Source organism: Argiope bruennichi, chromosome 6 (genome assembly GCF_947563725.1).
Source record: "Argiope bruennichi chromosome 6, qqArgBrue1.1, whole genome shotgun sequence".
NCBI classification, from domain to species: domain Eukaryota; kingdom Metazoa; phylum Arthropoda; class Arachnida; order Araneae; family Araneidae; genus Argiope; species Argiope bruennichi.
The window spans coordinates 76330776-76350450 of record NC_079156.1 but is presented as its reverse complement, the minus strand read 5'-3'; the positions used below and the strand labels follow the sequence as shown (position 1 = coordinate 76350450).

Genomic DNA, 19675 nt, shown 5'->3' with positions numbered 1-19675 from the left:
AATCTATGTTGGAATGAGTATATTAGATTTGTCTAAATATTTAATGTATGATTTCCATTATAATGTAATGAAGCCAAGATATAAGAATAATATTAAATTATTATATATGGATACAGATAGTTTCATATATGATATTAAAACAGATGATTTTTATGAAGATATGAAATCTATGATTGATTATTTTGATACTTCTGATTATCAAGAAAATAATCTATATAATATGCCGAGATGTAATAAAAAAATATTGGGTAAAATGAAAGATGAAAATAGTGGTGTTATTATGGAAGAATTTGTAGGTTTAAGAAGTAAAATGTATGCAATCAGACTAGAAAAATGTGAAATTAAAAAATCGAAAGGAGTTAAAAAATCTGTAGTTAAAAATAGAATATCATTTGATGATTATAAAAAATGTTTATTTGATAAAATTCATCAATATAGAACACAGAATTTAATTCGAAGTATGAAACATGAGCTGTATTCAATTCAAATAAATAAAATAGCTTTATCAGCAAAAGATGATAAAAGATATATTTTAGAAGATGGAATTCACACTTTAGCATTGGGTCATTATAAGACGATAGATTCTTAAAGGTGAAACCTTTCGGTTTTAAAAATAACTTTAAATAAATGGAGGATCTAGAACAACTTACACAAGAACTTATGAAACTAAATTCAAAATATTTAAGATCTGACTTGCATGAATTAATAACGAAATATGTCAAAGAAATAATTAATTCATATACAAATAAAATATCTAATGCATTGGAAAATATCGATTCAAACACACAATTAATCAACTCAATTGAAGAAATAATCGATTCATAAGATTTTTTATAGTCGGAAAGACTATCGTCTTAAATAAATGGAAGCTTTCAATAGACTTAAGCCACTTGTAACATATAGATTAAAAGATTTAAAGAATGGTGAATACACTCTATTATCTTTGAAAAAAATTCAATCTGCTAAATATGGATATATAGTTATTGCAAAATTACAAGTTGAAGGGCAAGAAAAAGAATATTTTCTCCCTAAACATAAATCTAATATATCTGATGAAGCAATTGATATAATTAATGAAGGCTCATATATTTTTGGTTATAGAGGTAAGGTTGATGGTAAATATGATGATTGCTATATCAAGAAAATTGAATAGTGAAACCTTTTTCTTTTTATATTTTTATTCTTATATTTTTATTCTTATATTTTTATTTCTTTTTATGTGTATAATAATGTGAACAACGCATGAATTTATATTGATTTTAAGACGATAGCCTTTCGGTTAATTTGTTAACTTTTTCCAAGTTTTGGCTTGATATTTTAAATTATTGATGTTATTTTGGTGTGCTAATTATGACCTTTTTGCACTATTTTTGCTCTAAATTTTGACTTGATACTTTAAATTATTGATGTTATTTTGGTGTGCTAATTATGACCTTTTTACACTATTTTTGCTCTAAATTTTGAGGTTATTTGATGGATTTTTAAGGTGTGCTAATTATGCCCTTTTTACACTATTTTTGCTCTAAATTTTGATGTTATTTTAAATTATTGATGGCTCTTAAGGTGCGCTAATTATGCCCTTTTTACACTATTTTTGCTCTAAATTTTGATGTTATTTGATGGATTTTTAAGGTGTGCTAATTATGCCCTTTTTACACTATTTTTGCTCTAAATTTTGAGGTTATTTTAAATTATTGATGGCTCTTAAGGTGCGCTAATTATGCCCTTTTTACACTATTTTTGCTCTAAATTTTGATGTTATTTGATGGATTTTTAAGGTGTGCTAATTATGCCCTTTTTACACTATTTTTGCTCTAAATTTTGAGGTTATTTTAAATTATTGATGGCTCTTAAGGTGCGCCAGAACAGGCATATATATACTACTAATGTTTACTAGTAAAATTTTTTAATTAAATAATCTTGAGTGAAAATATCTTTATTGTTTTCCTGAATAACCGTTCTACATTAGTCATTTATTATCTTTCAATTTTGTGGTCGCTACACATTATCACGTCTTTTTCAATGAAAAGATGATGGCGTGAAGATTTTTTTTTGAAAAGAGAAAAGGGTTTAAAATACCTATTTTTATTTTTAAATATATGATATATTTAAAAATTAAAAAAAATTAATTAAAATTTTAAATATATGAGATATTAAAAAGAAGAGGATTTTTTTCTTATCATTCGTCTCCAACAAGATTGTTGAATAGAACATTGCGTGAAGATGTTCATCATCAGCAAACTGATTATAATAAAGTATGTAAGAAGAGATTTTCGACAAAATACTATATTCAAAGACCTCACATAAAAAAAAAAGCACGTAGAAATAATCAAACTGTTCTACTGCCTGATTTTTTTTTTCTTGTGTGTTTGTGTATGTGTCGCGTAGCTTCGCATTATTATCTCTAGAACAGGAGTAAAACAACTCATACTACTTGTCTCCTTGTTTGTTTACAAACATTACGCGGAGTTATTTTTTTCGGAATGGGGGGCTTTTTGTGATATTCGAGTTTTGATTTTTGTGAACCCGGCACAAGCTAAGAATCCGTTCAGGAGCATACGCCGGAAAACAAACCTCATTCCTTCCTTCCTTTCGGAATGGGAATTACTTTTTTTTTTTAACTGTAATGCATGAATGCTTTTTCTCATGTTGGACTTGTTAGAAATGTTATTTTATTCCGTACCGCTAAGCAGCATTTGTCTAGTGTCATTAAAGAACTAGAAGGGCGAATTTATTAACGTTTTTCGCTATCGTCATGGCAAAGTTCAAGTATTGGTTAGTAACCACTTCAGTGAAATAATGCACTTGCCATCTAAACGGTCTCTTTTGGCGGTTGATATTAATTCATGTTGACTATTTTAATTAAACAGCATGTATTATTTTCAATTGTGTAAAGAAATTTAAAATGAATTTTCTGAAAGCTGATTATTCATCTCTTACGAAATATCGTAATACCTACGACAACGGACAACTTGCTGCTATTATTTTGTTCTTAGTCTTGGAAACAGTACGTATTTGTATTTTCCTAATTTATTAAAATAAATTAAAGCTAGTTGATTGCTTGGAGTCTCTATAATTTGATTATTTAATTTCTTGTCTTCTATTGGTATTTAATAAATTATTCATTTGTATTATTAGCTATATTTGATGTCAAAAAATAAATTTTAGTTCATTAACAGGATTTGCATCAGTAATCAGGACATCATCACAGTACTCTCATAAATATAATATGAATGAATGAATACCATATCATTAACACATTATTTTGAATTATTTGTATGGTTGATTATCTAACTTAAAATTTATATATTCAGTTTTATAAACTGTTTTTCAAGTAAACTTTTTCTTATCTATTTATTAATATCAATCTGTAATGAAATATCTGGTGTTTTTTCATAAATTTTTAAGTGTTGTATATTATTGTGTAGTTATTAAGACCATCCATGTGTTCTATACAAATATTTACTTAATTTTTCAAATATATTGTTGAATCAGTGTTTGTTCATAATATCTCGTGATAATGTGTTTTTAGAAGCTTGCAACATTTTTTAAACACCAGAATTTTTCTTAAAAGTTAGCTGAAAGAAGTGACAAAAATTAGAATTGTTAGTAACTCTGTCACTAATAATACTGTCCTATTTTTCTTATAAATAGTCATTAGTGTAATTTATAGATACAATTTTTCTCTAAAGAACAAATTATATGTTTTATATAATAAATCATGAATTTATATTCATTTGTAATATTGTATTAACACACTTCTAATTTATTTTTAGCTTGTATATTTTAATGTAAATATTTGTTTCAATAATTTTCATTTTCTTGTAGCTTGCTGGTGTCGCATTGCTCTCTTTATCAATATGGATGTATGTGGACACAGCTGCATATTTGGTGTCTGATCACAATGACAAGTTCTTTGTTTCAATTTACATATTGATGGGTGCAGGAGCTTTGATGACACTGGTTGGTTTCCTTGGATGTTGTGGTGCCATGCAAGAAAGCTCTTGCATGCTGGGCACTGTAAGTAATTGTATTATTGTATAATACTTTTTTAATTCTATATAAACCATTGAACTTTATAATCTATCTATGACTTATTTGTCATTCATTAACAACTCGGATTGTTAGTATATAGCAAGTAATGAACAACAACATTATTGGTGAATGGCATAATAGTTGTTTTTTGCACATCTGAAGGCTAGTGAAAGATCATCATAATTAGTTTTCTTTCAAATGTCAACTTTTATGGCACATAATACATATTGTAAATGTTTAAAGAGAAATTCTATTAAATGTATCAATTATTGTTAAATACATTTGAATCATAATCAGGACTCTTTATATTATTGTAATAATGTGTAACATTTTCCATATCCTTGAATCAGTGTTTGTTTATAATATCTCATGTTAATGTGTTTTTAGAAGCTTGCAACATTTTTTAAACACTAGAATTTTTATAATTAATTCAAATTATTGTTAGTTATTATTCAAGAAACAATACATTGTAAGATTTAAAAAAAAATTAACATTTTAGTATATTTAGCAGTTTTTTTTTTTTTTTTTTTTTTTTGCCTTCTGTCAAATTAACAGAAAACTGCCCATATCCTACTAAAAAGTGTATATGTTAAAATTCTGAAAATTTCATTATTTTATATAAAACATTTAAAGATTTCTAAAGTTCTTATTGTTTTTTTTTTTTTTTATTCGTTCTTGTAATGGGTAAATAAAGCATCTTGTTATGTTGAAACTGGAATATAAAGACTAGTGCTGTATTTGAAAGAAATGTAACTATGGGGAAATTTATTTCATTGGTTTTTTTTTTTTTTTTCCAGCTAACTTAATAGCAATTTTCAGCAAGGGTCCTTAATTACATGAAATATGACCATTTCGTTTTAGACCTGTAGCTTCTAAGCTGTTATTTAGTTTTTTTTTACTTTAAACTTTTACTTACTTTTCTAGATTTGTCAAATTTAAGGCAAAAGTTACTCATTTAATGCATTAGACTGCTATGAAGTTAAAAGAAAAATACTGTTTATTTATGCAACATTTTGAAATATACCAGGCATACTATGATTTGAAATTTATTTAACAAAATTTTTAAGCTTTCATAGGAATTATTTTGCTTGATAATGTATGCAGCCAAAATTTTTTGATATTTGTATTTTGAAGTCATATTATTATGAAATTAATTAATAAACTGTTTTAAATTAATAATGCAAGTTAGACCTTTATTTATTATTATTATTATTATTTGCATTTTTAAAATAATTTTTTTAGCAAATCTTTTTTAATACATTTTTGCATTTATATTTTATTATTCAAATGATAATATTTCATCTGTCTCAAATATCTATTTCAAATGTGTAATATGAATGTGTCTAATATATATATATATGTTCATATCATTGATGATAATGTATTGTTTTGTTTTTTTCAGTTCTCAACTTTTGTGATTTTGATATTTGCTGCAGAAATTGCTGGTGCTGTATATGGATACTCTCATAAAGATGAAGTATGTTTATAATTAAGGGGGGAAAAAAAGACATATTTAAGTTAAATATTTTAAATAAGAAATTTCAATTGTTTTCATGCCTTTTTATCCAAATTTTTCCATATTTTTTCATCTAATTTTAATCTCTGAATGAATTGAATTTCATAACACATTAAATAATTCATAATAAAGATAAGGGATCAAGAGTACTACTTCATTGATAGGTTTTAGACAAAACTTTGCTAAAAGTAGGCATTAATCATCATATCTTTGCAATGAATACATTTAGTAATTGGAAGTGATAAGGGGCAACTGTGACTGAATTGTATTAGATCAGGCATAATTTGAACAATGAAAAGTTGCTCTAAAATTTATCATGAAGATTATATATATCATATGTTGTGTTACACTAATATTGATATGGGAATAAATATTTTAGGAAAAAATAAACTCATGCAACTAGATTCTTGTATTGTATTGTGTCTTTGCTATTTTTTTATTAATCATACAACAATTAAATCAAACATAAATATTCAGAATATCTCCTTTCTACTAGTGAGTATATTAGTTATTAAAGTGTGGAAATGTACTTTGTATGAAAACCATATTTTGTTGTTTCATTTTTCATAATGGAAAGATGTAATGTATGATGTGTTTTATTTAAAGTTTTACTTAAAGTAATTCTTAGTAATAGGAGAAGTGGTATATTTAATATGCATTTCAACTGTCATCAGACAATTTAAAATTAACTTTCCAAGCAGACAATTCATTTTATATTTTCACCTTTGAGAACTGAACTTTGAACGAATTTCATAAAAAAATTATACTTTCGATATGAAATCAATCTTTGTTGCCTGAGAAAATTTTATCCTTAAAGTTTTATGAGAAAGTACAAATAAGTTGTTTTATAATTGAATGCTATAAAGAACCACTTTAATTGTTTGGGGAGTGGGTTACAGAAAATGTGTTATCTGTAGAGATTTCTATAAATTAAACATGAGGAAGTGCAATGAATATTCACCAAATCAAAGTCTCATTATTAGTGTTTTATATCAGTGTAAATAATACATGATAATGATGTAGCTTAAAAAACATGTTGGTCATTTTTTAAAAAATAGTTATCAAATTGTATTACCTTTTCTATAGGTAAAATCGGCTCTCACCAAAACAGTAACAAATATGGTGAAAAACGAATATAGTGTGCAGGATGCAGTTACCATGGGTGTCGACACAATGCAACAAAAAGTAGGTATTAGCCTTGTAACCAGATATTCAATATTTGTATAATATCTGCCCTTTTTATGACTTTCATTTAACATTAAAATAGCATTTGATGAAAAATGTCAGTATTTTTAAATTTTGTGCAAATTGTATGAGCTGTTCAAAACAAAATGCTTATAAAACTTTATTGTAAATGAAACAAAATAAAATATTTTTTTAGAACTAAATTTTAATTACATATATTTTTCACATACAAAATTTTATTACATATAAATATTAAATTTAATGACAATTTAATTAATTTTTGATATCATAGCTTGTTCTAATAATTATAATTAAATAAATATTTGAGTTTTTATAAATTTGTTTTGGTATTAAACTTCCATTTGATAAATCAATGACATTAAAAAATGTTTTTTTTTTTAAAAGTTACTTCATTTTTCTGAAAGTACTTGTTCTTTGAGTTTAATGTTTTAAGTTTACATTTTAAAATTGTAAAATTTGTTTCTTGTAGGATTAAGCAATGAAACTGCAATTTAATGCTGATGTTTTTAATGTAGACTTACTTATTTGCTATAAAGTTGGCTACTTAATTTACAATTTAAAATTTGGAAATCTGTTTCAAATAACTTCAAATGATTTTATTTTACATTATGTGTATACACCAAAAATGAAGATTTGGATTGATATGTTTACACATTGAATGGAGTTTATTGGTTAATTAACAAGAAGAAAAGTAAACATCGTTTTTTTAGCCTTGGTACTTTGCAGTTAAAGCAAATTTTAACTATAATCCTACTAATCAAGCTTTTTAATTGATAATTAAAGTGTACTTCTTAAACTTTTTCAGTGATAAATAGAGTTTACAACTCAAATTTCTTTTATTGATAGTTGATAAGTTTTTAATGGGGTATTTTTATACAAATGAAGGATTAATTTGCTTGTACAAAAAGCCCAATATTTTTGTAAACTTTTTACTATGAATTCTTTGCTTTCTTACTTACAACAGAAGCTTAATTTTGTACAAAGCCATGTTATTTGCAATTCACTTTTCTTTCAACTAGTTTACTTTCTCTTTCTTTTTCTTTTATTTTTCTTAACTAAATTAAAACTAGAAGAAAACGCTGTGAGATCACTTGGGTATTTTATTTGATAACACAATGACAGCGTATGAGTTTCAGAAAGTAAGCTTAATTGATTTGCGATTTCAATTCAAAATGCTGGATCAAATATTTATTTATCTTTCATATAAACAATTAAAAACTACTGAGTATGATTATCTTGTAAATAAAATTCTATTATAGCAATAACTTAATAATAATTGATTATTTATTTAAATGGTGAATTTTTCCTTTAGAAAATTCTTGGGACATTTGAAATATATTTGTGATGTTATTTCCATTTAGAATATCAGCCAGAAAGGATAGTGCTTATTTAAAAAGTTTATTTCTTTGGTTTGAAATGCAGACATCTTTTTTTGTATCTGATTTGTTAGTTGTTTGCTGTAAATTAATTTAAATTGTCAGTTTTTTTTATATATATAAAAAATAAGAATTGGCTTATATTATATATTTTTGTTTTTATGGTATAAAACCTGAATTACAAATAAATTTTGAATTACAATAATTATTCTATTGTGAAACCTAAAACCAACTGTTTCCTGTATTTCAATTTGTATTGATTGTTACTTATTTTTCTTTTCATTTATAAAAAAGAATTTACTAAGTATACATTTGAGAAATAAAAATTCTTCTCTATGACGGTCAATCTTTTTAAATTTAGGCTTATTTATTTAATAAATAATCATTTAGTCTATTATAGATTATTTGTTTACTGTTTCATAACACATTAAAATTTTTGGATTTGCTCTCAAATTCTTTGTTTTGAAGTTTCAAAATTTAGATAGATTTTCAGTGAAATATTTAGCTATTAAATGCATAGTATTTAATATAATAAATTATAAATTTTAGTTGATGTTGTCTATATTATAGTAAGATTTACTTAAATTTATAAATTTTTCTTCAGTTGGGCTGCTGTGGTGCAACTGGAATTAGTGATTGGGAAAATTCCAGTTTAAACAACAAGAACAAAGAATCTGGTATTCTTAGTGTTCTGAGTATATCTTATAAAGTTCCTACATCTTGTTGTGTTTCTCCTGATAGTATAGGTTGTGAAACAGCTACCAACATTGCTGCAGCTAACACTTTTACAAGTAGTCTTTATTCTGAGGTAAAACAATTACACTTTAATATTTTCTTACCAGAAAAAATATTATTTTCCTATAATTTTTTTTTTTTTTTTTTGATTCTGTTGTAATGAATAGGAGCCTGCAATATTATAAATATATTTTGCAATTTAAATTCTCTTCAAAATATATTATGTGATATTTTTGTTAATACTCTGACATGTAAATTGTATTTAACTAATTTGGGGGGGAGGCATAAAGCTAGTCTTTTTTTAATTTTTAATTGAAAATATTAGTCGGTACGCTTCACTCTTCTTTCAGTTGATTTACTAATAGAAAAATGCTGTATATTAATCTATAATTTATTATTTTACAGCTTTAAATTGATGTTTTTTATATTTAAAAACTTAAATTTAACTATGCATAGATTATCATGATTAATATACATCGACGTTTTTTATTAATTTCACTTAATTAATTATTTTGCATTGTCATGTGTAAAATGTTAGCATAGATTTCCAAAGTTTTGTTTATTAATATGTTCAATAAAAATTTTGTGATTTATTTCAGAAGTAAAATACTGTTAAAGACAAATCATAAGTGTATAAATGTGAAAATTTATGGAACAATTGCTCTTGAAATCATATGAAATTACACAGTGACTTTTCCAATTGTTTAAAAAAAAATTATGTTGAAATAAACTGCTTTTTTTCTTTAATAATTAGGGTTGTTTGGGCAAGATTACTGAGAAAATTGAGAAACATCTTTTCACTATAATTGTTGCTGGAATAACTATTGCAGTTATTCAGGTATGAATTTATTTTATATAAAAAATTATTCTATCAAATTATATATAATTCATTGATATTATGTTCTCTAGAACTATAAACAATTATTTTGAAAAAAAAAAAAAAAAAGAAATCCTGTTAAAATATGAAATAATTTGATGCCACATATATAAGGTCTGCATATATGATAGTTGATCATCACTTATAATATTTTGACTGTTAATATACAGATATGCTTTTAAATGAATATTAAATATTTATTGTTCGATAAAAAAAGTGTATTGATAGTTTTCTTATTTTGAAGTTATGTTTATAAACATATTTAAACATGCATTTTAAGTTCATCTTCCAAGCATGAATTTTAATAAAAATTACAAAAAAAAAAAAAAAAAAAAAGCATGAAATATGAATAATAACTAAATAACTTTTGAAAAATGGTACATAATGTGTGTAATGTGATGTAATGTCTAACCGATATATCTACAGGAATATGTGAACAATACAGCAAAAGACATATAACAAAAGAATATTACATCATTATAGATTACTGATGCTAGTATTTCTAGACAAGTGAAATATGAAAATGATTGATATAGATAACCATGGATAGTACTGTACAATTATCATTTAAATAAATGCTCAATACTTACAAATATTATGATAGCTAAGGGAATGTAATAAAACAGATAAGAATCGTACCAATTATAATTGATAAAGTATTAAAATTATCAGGAAATTTTACTATTCATAGAGTTTGTACTGTAAATGTAATTAATCTGGTCATTATGTATAATTACTGTTGATTGTTCATAATCGCTAGTAATTGATATTTACTATTGTATAGGTATTATAAATTTATTTATTAGACATCTAGATTAATAATAATTTTTATTTGATCAGAATGTGATCCTTTCCTCTTGAACTCAGCATCTTAGATCTAGGCTACTGAGTTGAATACATAATATACATTCGAAAATCTTCCATTAAGTGTATAAATCGAATATTCTGTAAAAACTGAAAGAAAAAAAAGTAGTATTTTAAATCTAATGCAATTTTTATGGATTTTTTTATTAGTATTATAATTAAGGTAGTATTAAATATTTCTTTTGTGTATGTGCGTGTTTTCAATTCAGAATAAAAAATTTTATTCCTTCAAAATACAGTTTTTATACATTTTACATTAATCACTCAATAAAGATTTTCTAATAATGCTGCTGGTTCGCACTAGACTTTATGAAAAATTACTATTTTCAAATCAGCTTACAGTATTGAGTATCATTAATTGTAATTATTACAGTATCATACTTATGGCATTAGACTATCTGCTCATAAGATATCATGTAGAGGAGAGGGGAAAAAATTGGTTTTCAGACTATAATGCACTATTAAAAATAATTGAGGGTTATGTAAACAGAAGTAAAAATTGAGATGAGATAATGCTTTTAATGCAATAATAACTATTAATTGATATGAATATTTATTATTAATGTATACTGGCTTAAAGGGAGAAAACATGCGAATCCACAAATAACTAAAAAAACTCTTATTTATTCTTGTTAAATTTATAAAAAAAACCAGAAAAGATTATTTTTTTAAAAATGAACTGCATTGGTTTCAGGAACGAACATACATAATGCTCTCACTACAGAATAATATTTATTTTTGTTAGTTGATGAAAATTACTTCAAAAGATTTTTTTTCTGTATTGTTCAGAGTCATAGATTTAGGTTTTACTGCTGCGACAAATTTTCATAATAAATTACCTCTTATTTATTTTGCAGGAAAAAAAAATTGTCCAAGATATTGGCACAACAACAAAAATTCACTATTATTTTATATACACTTAATTTCTATCCTTTTTAGAGTATTTTTTTCATTTTCATTTGTTTACAAGTATATGATTTGGGAAATAACTCCAGTCTTTTAAATCACCCTGTATTGCATAATATTTTAAGCAATCACTCATGGCTTACTTTTCTATTGAAAATTTGCTAAAATAAAGAAATCTTATGATTTACCTAAATGTTGTGTACTTATATTATTTCCAAGTCAATATTTATTAATTTTTATTATAGATTTTTGGATTTGTATTCTCCCTTGTGCTGTGCTGCGCAGTATCTGGCAGAGATTACTAATTCGCCCTTCAAATAAGACATTGCAGCTTCTTCAAAAAGCAAATCTGCAGCTCCTTTAAAATGTGTTTCTGTGAAGATTTTACATTTATGGACAAACAAAATTTTATTATCACATTATATGAATCTCTATTGGGAGAAAGGTTTTTAATTAGAAAGTTGTATTCATTGTATTGCTGAGGTTTCGCCAAAAGTAATTATATGATGGTCTCTGAGAGTAGTTTGCAGATATTTTTTTAGAGTTTTGAAAAGCATTACTTAATTGTAAGTTTCATTTACCATTAAAAATATCAGTTTTTAAATTTATTGTATTTGAAATAATTGCTTATATCTTTTTGATATTAAGTATCTTTGATATATTTTAATCATATAATTGTTGCATTACTATTAATGTACCTCATGTATCTTTCATTTACCTCATGTTTTTCTTCTTTTTAATGACAAAGACTGCTAGATTTGATTAAATTAGTGATGTAGAAAAAAAATATGCTCCGGCTTTACTATTAAAGCCTTCATATGGCATTTAATTTTTTATTTTAAGAAATCATGATTTTTCTTGACTTAATTTACTGTTAACGGCTCAGCTTATTGAAGACTGATATAGGTAGTTTTCAGTCTGATTTTTGTTTCATTTTCTAAACTATCAAGAAGTACAAGCAATATTTTGTTGATTTTAGTTATAGTTTTTATTGGTTGGGTCTCTTAAGTCTATTATACTATGTGTTCTTTTTTTTTTCTTTTTTTTTTCCTGAAATGAAATTTAGGCATTTTTTTAATCATTTATAATCCTTATTGTAATTTTGAAATTCATGAACAGAAGAATATTATTAAAAGTACAATTCAAAACTGTAAAATATTATTTTTTGCTATTGTATTTTCTGATATATTATAAGCAAAATCGTTGTGCCTTATTGAAATGAAAAGAAATACAATTATTTAAGTGTGCTATTTAAATTTTCTCAGGCACTGTACATGAATGTTACAAAAATTTCTGCTTTGTAAATAATTGAAAGCCCAAATAATTCATTAAACAACATGTATCCTTCTCTATATTTGTATTTATGGGTACGCTCGGATATTCCTGTGTTCATCTATTTCATATTAATTATCTTTTCAATCATGTCTATAATATGGCATTTCATATAAATTTACTGTATATTCTTTTCATGTTATTTTCTGTATTTTTTAATTAAATAAATGTATCTATAACTTTTGTCTTTGACTCATTATAAATTATCATGTCTTTTTTATGGCAAAATAAATTTAAGATCCATTCTAATTGTGTCCCAATGTTGTATTTCTAAATCATTTAGATATAACTATATGTTTTCAGTTAGGAATATTATATAAAAATATTTTTAATGTTGAAAAAAATTATGAAGTTTAAATTTCTATACATTCTGTTAGCCCTATTATATTTAATAAAAGTGTATCATGAATTACGTTTTAAACATTAAAAAAATTTCACTCTTCTGTTACTGGAAACTGATAAAATTGGGAATCTTTGAATTTGCTTTTAATCAATCAATGGTCGTCTTAAGGGAAAGCTATTTTTTTGATTAGCGAGTCATTTTGTAGGTAGTCATTCATGGTATTTAAAGCTTCGTAAACCACCCAGATTTAGTTTAAGAAAGAACTTTTAGAAGAAGTCTTATCATAAATATATTATTTAATATAATTAATAGAACCAGTAAATTCTATGAATTAAAATTCCATATTTTTTTCAGCAATAAATGAATGATTCAACTGTATATTTATTTATGCAATTTTAAGTATATGTGTACTTAAGATTTATAAATGAGCTATTAGGTCTCAATGTACAAATTCTGTAACAGAAAAAATCGTCGAAGATATGAAGGTAAAAATAATTTGCATTTTTTCAGATGGGAGCATAGTGAACTTTCACTTCATAGATAAAGGATCGACTGATTACTTAAACGAGATATATGCATTTAAAAAAATATCATTCATAGTAAAATCAATGGACATGAATTCACACAAACAATTTATTTATCAAAACTGCGCTACATTTAACTTCTAAACATGCTTATGTAATGACCAGCACATAACACATAAAATATTTAAGATATAAAAAAAACAATGCAAATTGTTAATTGATTTTACAATTGATTAATTTCAACATTGGAATTATATTTAATGATTCTGTAAATAAATCACAAACCAACATTTCAAATTTTATAATGCTTATGAATATTTACATTGAATTAAAGTAATGCAATTTTATGAAGATTACTATCATTAGCATCTTAGTGCAGGAAACAATATTTTAAAAAAAATGAGATTCTTCTCATAAAAAAGATATCACATTGAGCATTTGACTTCCTTGTCTTCATTAGATTCATGTTACACTTCTTTACATAAACAAATGGAGAAAATCATTCCAAATATCTGAAAGAAAAATAATAGCTAAAGTGAATATTATTATATTATAAATAATGAAAAAAGTTTCTACATGATAATATGAAATAAGTAAGCCAATTTTTCGAGAATAATTCATATTGTAAATAAATTGAAGCCACGCAGTTTACTGTATTTATCTTATTGTAATCGGAACTGAAGAGAAGTTCAACATATTCTGTTCTATTGTGTATGAAGGGGTAGCTCAAGCCTAGAAATTGCAATACCCATAACTTTTTTTTTTCAATGAAAAATATCATGAACAAGATTAAACAAATTAATCAATAACCTTCCATCATTCCTTTTAGAGCTTTGAATCTTCAGCGAAAATGCAATAAAAAAAAATGTAAGCCTTTTTTTTTTTTTTTTTTTTTCTTATAAAGAGAATTGCAGTTGAGAATATTTACGATTCCTGTTACCGCGCGCGTGCACTTTCAAAGCGAATCCATTTCATTATTGTTAAGGGAAGTGATGTTTTTCGAGAATATATTTTTCCCTTTTAGACATTTTAGATGCTGGATTTTGAATATTTTCCATTGCAGAATGGTTTTTTTTTTAAGACTTTCAATTTGTAGATAAATACAAAAAAAAAAGTATACTTAATAATATATTTAAAAAAAAAACTGATTAAAAGGAATGAACTATTAAAATTTTCCGAAAAAAATAAATAAAGAACATATTTATTAGTTTATTTGTTTAAATCAGGCAGTTTTATTATTATTTTTTAATTGTTTAGTTTGGTAAATTTTTATAAATCAGAGTAAAGATCTCAAGGGGGGGGAAAATGGAACGCATTTATTTAAAAATTTACTTTTTTAAATTAAATTCTTGATTTAATTAAAATATTCATGGCAATTTTCTACAAAAATTCACCTCTAAATTATCTTAATATTTTTTTTATCAGCTTAAAGCTTATTCTAAAGAGGAACTATGACAAATATGATTTTTTATTTTAGGGTTTGATATTATCTAATATAGATTTCACATTCAAAAATACTGATGCTGATTATGAAATACATTTTAATATTTGAATTTTTGAAATACATTTTTTTTATTTAAAAGTATTTTAAATATGCAGTTAAAAAATATTTTAGATTTGGTCTATTGCCGACTGTAGTTTTTTTTTTTTCGTTTTTTTTATTTTATTCTATTTTATTATTTCAAACACACACTTACCTCTAAAGCTGCTGCTCCACATCCTATTGCTACAAACAATATAGTAATGTCTCTTAGAAAATCTTCCAGTTTGTGTAAACAACCCTATAACAAAAAGACATTAATCATACTTTGGATGAAATCATGTTTAGAAAATACATCAAATTAAGATATCCACACGCAGAATAAAAAATTATATACAAGTTCCTCGAAGATTAGCATACAAACTTATAGGGAAAGTAAAATGCACCTAACAAATCAGAATCGGTCAAGAATAAATGGGCGAAAACATTGGCCGGATAAGGTAGAGAGTACTTAAAGATGTAGGAATGGCAATTCAATAATTGCGTGATAACTTTATTTGACAACTCTTGACACTTGGATAGTACATGCACTATTGCAATTTCACAGCAAGTGTTCAAAATTCTTAGCATTACTATTATCCATTTTTTTTCCCATAATTATGGGTCACGAATACGTGCCCTCTCTTTGTATTAAATTTAAAGGAGATTCTTCGATCCATAACATCATAGCGTTATGATTATATTATAGGCATAATTCTTGTACTTTAATTGTATTTCAAATATACAGTAGACTCCCGATTATCCGCGCCTAGTTTTTTTTTTTTTTTTTTTTTTTTTTGCTTCCAAGCAAAGAGAAAATGCTTCCAAAGCAAGAAGCAAACACAAATGACTGATTTCTTCAAAAAGGTGTAGTTTTACAGTTATGCTTTTGTAATTAAATAATACATTATAGTATTAAAACAGTACATATGTATTAATTTTTCTGTGTATCCTTGACGCCTCTCGTAAGTACAAAGCACTTTTCGGTTTTCATTAACAAAATGCATTTTTGGTTAGTTTTGAGTGATATACTAAAATATGAAGCGTTAGTTAAACATTTCCTGCTGTTTATTTTACGTTTTATGGTGCATAAAACGATTTTTCAAAGTTGGAATGACTGTTTTCTCTTTTGCTATATCCATTTTTAGCTTTTTTCGGATTATCCGCGATTTTTGTTGTCCGTGGCGGCCGCGCCACCCAATTCCGCGGATAATCGGGAATGTACTGTACTTTTAATTGCAAGTATAGCGCACAAAAATGTATTTAATATCGACAATACACGCGCAATAATCAATAGCTAAAGCAATGAAAAATGCCATAAAATACTTTTAAAAATTTAAAATTTGAGGAAAGTTGACAGAAATAAAACTGATATCGCAGGGAAAATTTTTTGAATTTTTAAATTGCGGGTAAAAATGGTGTTTGCTGCAATCGCATATTTCGGAGCTATCAAATTGGATGGTTCTAGATTTGTAGAATCATTTTAACAGTTTTTCATCATATATATCAAAACGCATGCATGTTCTTAGTATACAAACAGTATGCCAAGCTTATAAAAACATTACCATGCTATTGACTGTCATACTAACTCTGGTATCTCTCTGATATATACATGTGGTGAAAAGCTTTTAAGCCAGTTAAGAGCTACGAAACACAGGCAATTGCTTTTGTATTGTGGTCTTGTTACTCGGCTGCGAACCACAAGGTCCCAGGTTCTATCCTCGCTCAATTCATTTCGCTACATACATATATATATATATAGAGAGAGAGGAGATAGATGTCATTTGGAATCGCGCAGATATATACACCGGCGATGAAGAATCTTGCTGTATGATAGACCATCTATCTTATTTTTCAAAATCTGCTGTATATTCTCTAATGCAATCGGAACTTAAAATTATTAATGCTGATATCTAAATACAGGAACAGCGAATAGAGCTAGCTCTACGACATCTGGTTGGCTTTTTCTTCTGTACTTTTCTAAGCGATTTTGGCATCTGCATTTTTTATCTTGTAATATCTACTTTTGAGTTTTTAATCATCCCATAAAAAATGCTCCTTAAAATTATAAATTGGGATGTGGAATGCTGTAAATGCGATCTGAAATTTTAAAAATTCCATTGACACTCCCCGAGTTGTGCGGGATTACAGTTCATTAGGGGCGCAGACCCCACCATCTATTCATCTAGAAGGGTGAGATTTGGGAATGTTGAAGTTGACCTTAGCAGTTAATGTATGCATAATAAATAAAACAAATAAAATAGAAGCAGTTCAGAAGTAAAGGATTTTAGTTATTATTATCTTTATTATTATTGTTAGATTTATCATACGGCTCATCACCCTTTATCCATATTTTTCAATTTTTAACTGGAAACTTTCTGAAAAATAAAGCGATTATTTAAAATATTTTATTAAAATTCACGAAATAAAATAAATTTTTTTACTAGTAACGTTTTTGCAGATTATCTGCGATTGTAAATCAAAAAGTGCTATTAAAAAACTATAATCGCAAATTAAAATTACATTTATATTCAAAACAAACAAATGTCGATATTATTTTATTTATTATTATTTGCAAGAAAAGTAAATTAACAGCTTGTTAATACAGAAATAACTTACTAAGTTATAATTGTATATTAAGTTTTTTACTTTAGATAAAAAGAATTTTCCGGTAGATTTTCGGTCATTTTGCAAATTATCTGCGGCTGCCATGCCCCCCCCCCCAATTTCGTGGATACATTTTCTTTATTATACATTGAACAATCATTTATGATAAGCATTTCTTTCTTTGTATATTTTATTTTTCTGATTTATGCAGTAAAAAAACCCTTTCTGTAGCCCTGTAAGGATTCAAAATTCTTTTTTAAAGATTATAGAGTGATTTCAAAAAAATGCTATTCTGGAGAAAAAATAAGTCAAATTAAAACCCATTTCTTATAGTATTATTTAAACCAGAATCTTTATCGAGCTTACTTTTTAAATAAAGACGTCGCGGTAGTCAAAAGGCAATAATTTTTTAATAATTATTACTTGTTAAAATAACTTATTCAAATCAGTTCAGTGATATATCGTCAAGATTTTCCACCGCCGCTATTTTCTTGACTGATCGTCATTATATACCAGAATGATATTAATTTTCATTAACTTCTTTATAATTCTGGATTCTTGAATCATTAATGAAAATATTATCTGGAGATATGATTTGTCAGTATTTTCTTTATGATTTGTAATCAATTATGACAGATAATTCAACAGATGTAACTTCTCTTTACTACAACGCTCTTTTTTTTCTCTTTTCTCCATTTTATTGATCATATATCAAGCGATTTTAAATCGAAAGTAGAAATAAAGAAAGAAAAATGTATCAGAATTGTTGTTTTTGTATTTAACTTCAGGGCATATTTTAACCGACTTTTTGAAGCGAATACCGTTATATCAACTCATAGTTTATGCTTCAGAGATCTAATGGCAATCTGATAAAAAATTTTATGATGATTCCGATTTCGACGATCATCACATTGGAAGAAAAATAATATTCAAATTTTTTATATCATGTATATTCAAATAAGAGTGATAAAAATTCAGGGCGCAAAAGAAAGGCGTGCAAAACAACCTAATCGGAGTTTGGGCAACATCAAAACTCATGTCATGTCTTTCTTAGAAATTGATTCCTAGAAATTTAAATATGATTTGGTGCATCTTCTTGAATACATCTAGAATGGATACATCTTGATAAAAATGTATTTTATCAAGTCTTAATTCGTTTTAAGGATTTATGAGCAGAAAAGATATAAATTTTTTTGTAAACATTATAATGCACAATAAAAAACCCGAAGATGATCATCATGTTGATAATTTCGAAGCCATTAAAAGCCAGAGCGAATGTTTTCCCCTTGATTTCCTTCTAATAACACAAAATGGCACATTCTGCGCTTTTTATAAATAAGTATAGTATATCTACCCCCAAAGAGAAAAAAATTATGCATTTTGAAGATTTTCTTTTTGATCAGCAGGGCTCAGCATCTGGTACAAATTTATATTTTTATTCACATGGCCACATATCAAATTTTACATACTTAAATGTTTGCAGTTTTGCGATATCGTCACAAATAAACAAAAGATTAACGACCTTCGAATTTCATACCCATTTCTACGCCAGCAGATAAAAACGTACCTTTTTTACTTTCTCGTATGCAAAATATAGAAAAAAGTATTGTAATCGTCAAAAAATTCGAACTCGAGATTTCTAGTCTCTACATTTTAGACCTTCCTGAGTTTGAAGAACACATTTTTAGAAAATATCTGTCTGTGACAAAGATAACTCAAAATCGCTTTGGGCTAGGCTGATAAAATTTGGTATACGGTCTTTACAATGAATTTATAGATTTCTATCAAATGTTGAGCAAAATCCGTTCAGAGGAAGTCTGATTGGCGAATATACG

The 19675-nt window shown here is 25.9% G+C and overlaps 2 protein-coding genes across 5 annotated transcripts in view; one reads left to right on the top strand and one right to left on the bottom strand.

The window, feature by feature from the left end:
* Positions 1-13030, top strand: part of LOC129972203 (CD9 antigen-like) — a 93702-nt gene extending 80672 nt beyond the window's left edge. Inside the window, exons 1-7 of one of the 2 annotated variants that reach the window (XM_056086237.1) lie at positions 2858-3007; positions 3829-4020; positions 5438-5512; positions 6638-6736; positions 8738-8941; positions 9623-9706; positions 11761-13030. In XM_056086237.1, coding sequence (XP_055942212.1) covers positions 2906-3007; positions 3829-4020; positions 5438-5512; positions 6638-6736; positions 8738-8941; positions 9623-9706; positions 11761-11820 — 816 coding nt within the window. In that variant the 5' untranslated portion in view covers positions 2858-2905 and the 3' untranslated portion in view covers positions 11821-13030. Of the gene's footprint in view, positions 1-2857; positions 3008-3828; positions 4021-5437; positions 5513-6637; positions 6737-8737; positions 8942-9622; positions 9707-11760 lie in introns of those variants that run through there. The other variant, XM_056086238.1, reaches the window with a different exon arrangement.
* Positions 13031-13829: 799 nt separating this feature from the next.
* The window catches only part of LOC129972810 (CD151 antigen-like), a 77986-nt gene continuing 72140 nt past the window's right edge, over positions 13830-19675 (bottom strand). For 2 of the 3 annotated variants that reach the window (XM_056087088.1, XM_056087087.1), the window contains 2 exons: positions 15412-15495; positions 13831-14226 (listed from right to left, as the gene is read on the bottom strand). In XM_056087088.1, the coding sequence (XP_055943063.1) occupies positions 14182-14226; positions 15412-15495 (129 nt within the window). In that variant the 3' untranslated portion in view covers positions 13831-14181. Of the gene's footprint in view, positions 14227-15411; positions 15496-19675 lie in introns of all 3 variants that reach the window. The other variant, XM_056087089.1, reaches the window with a different exon arrangement.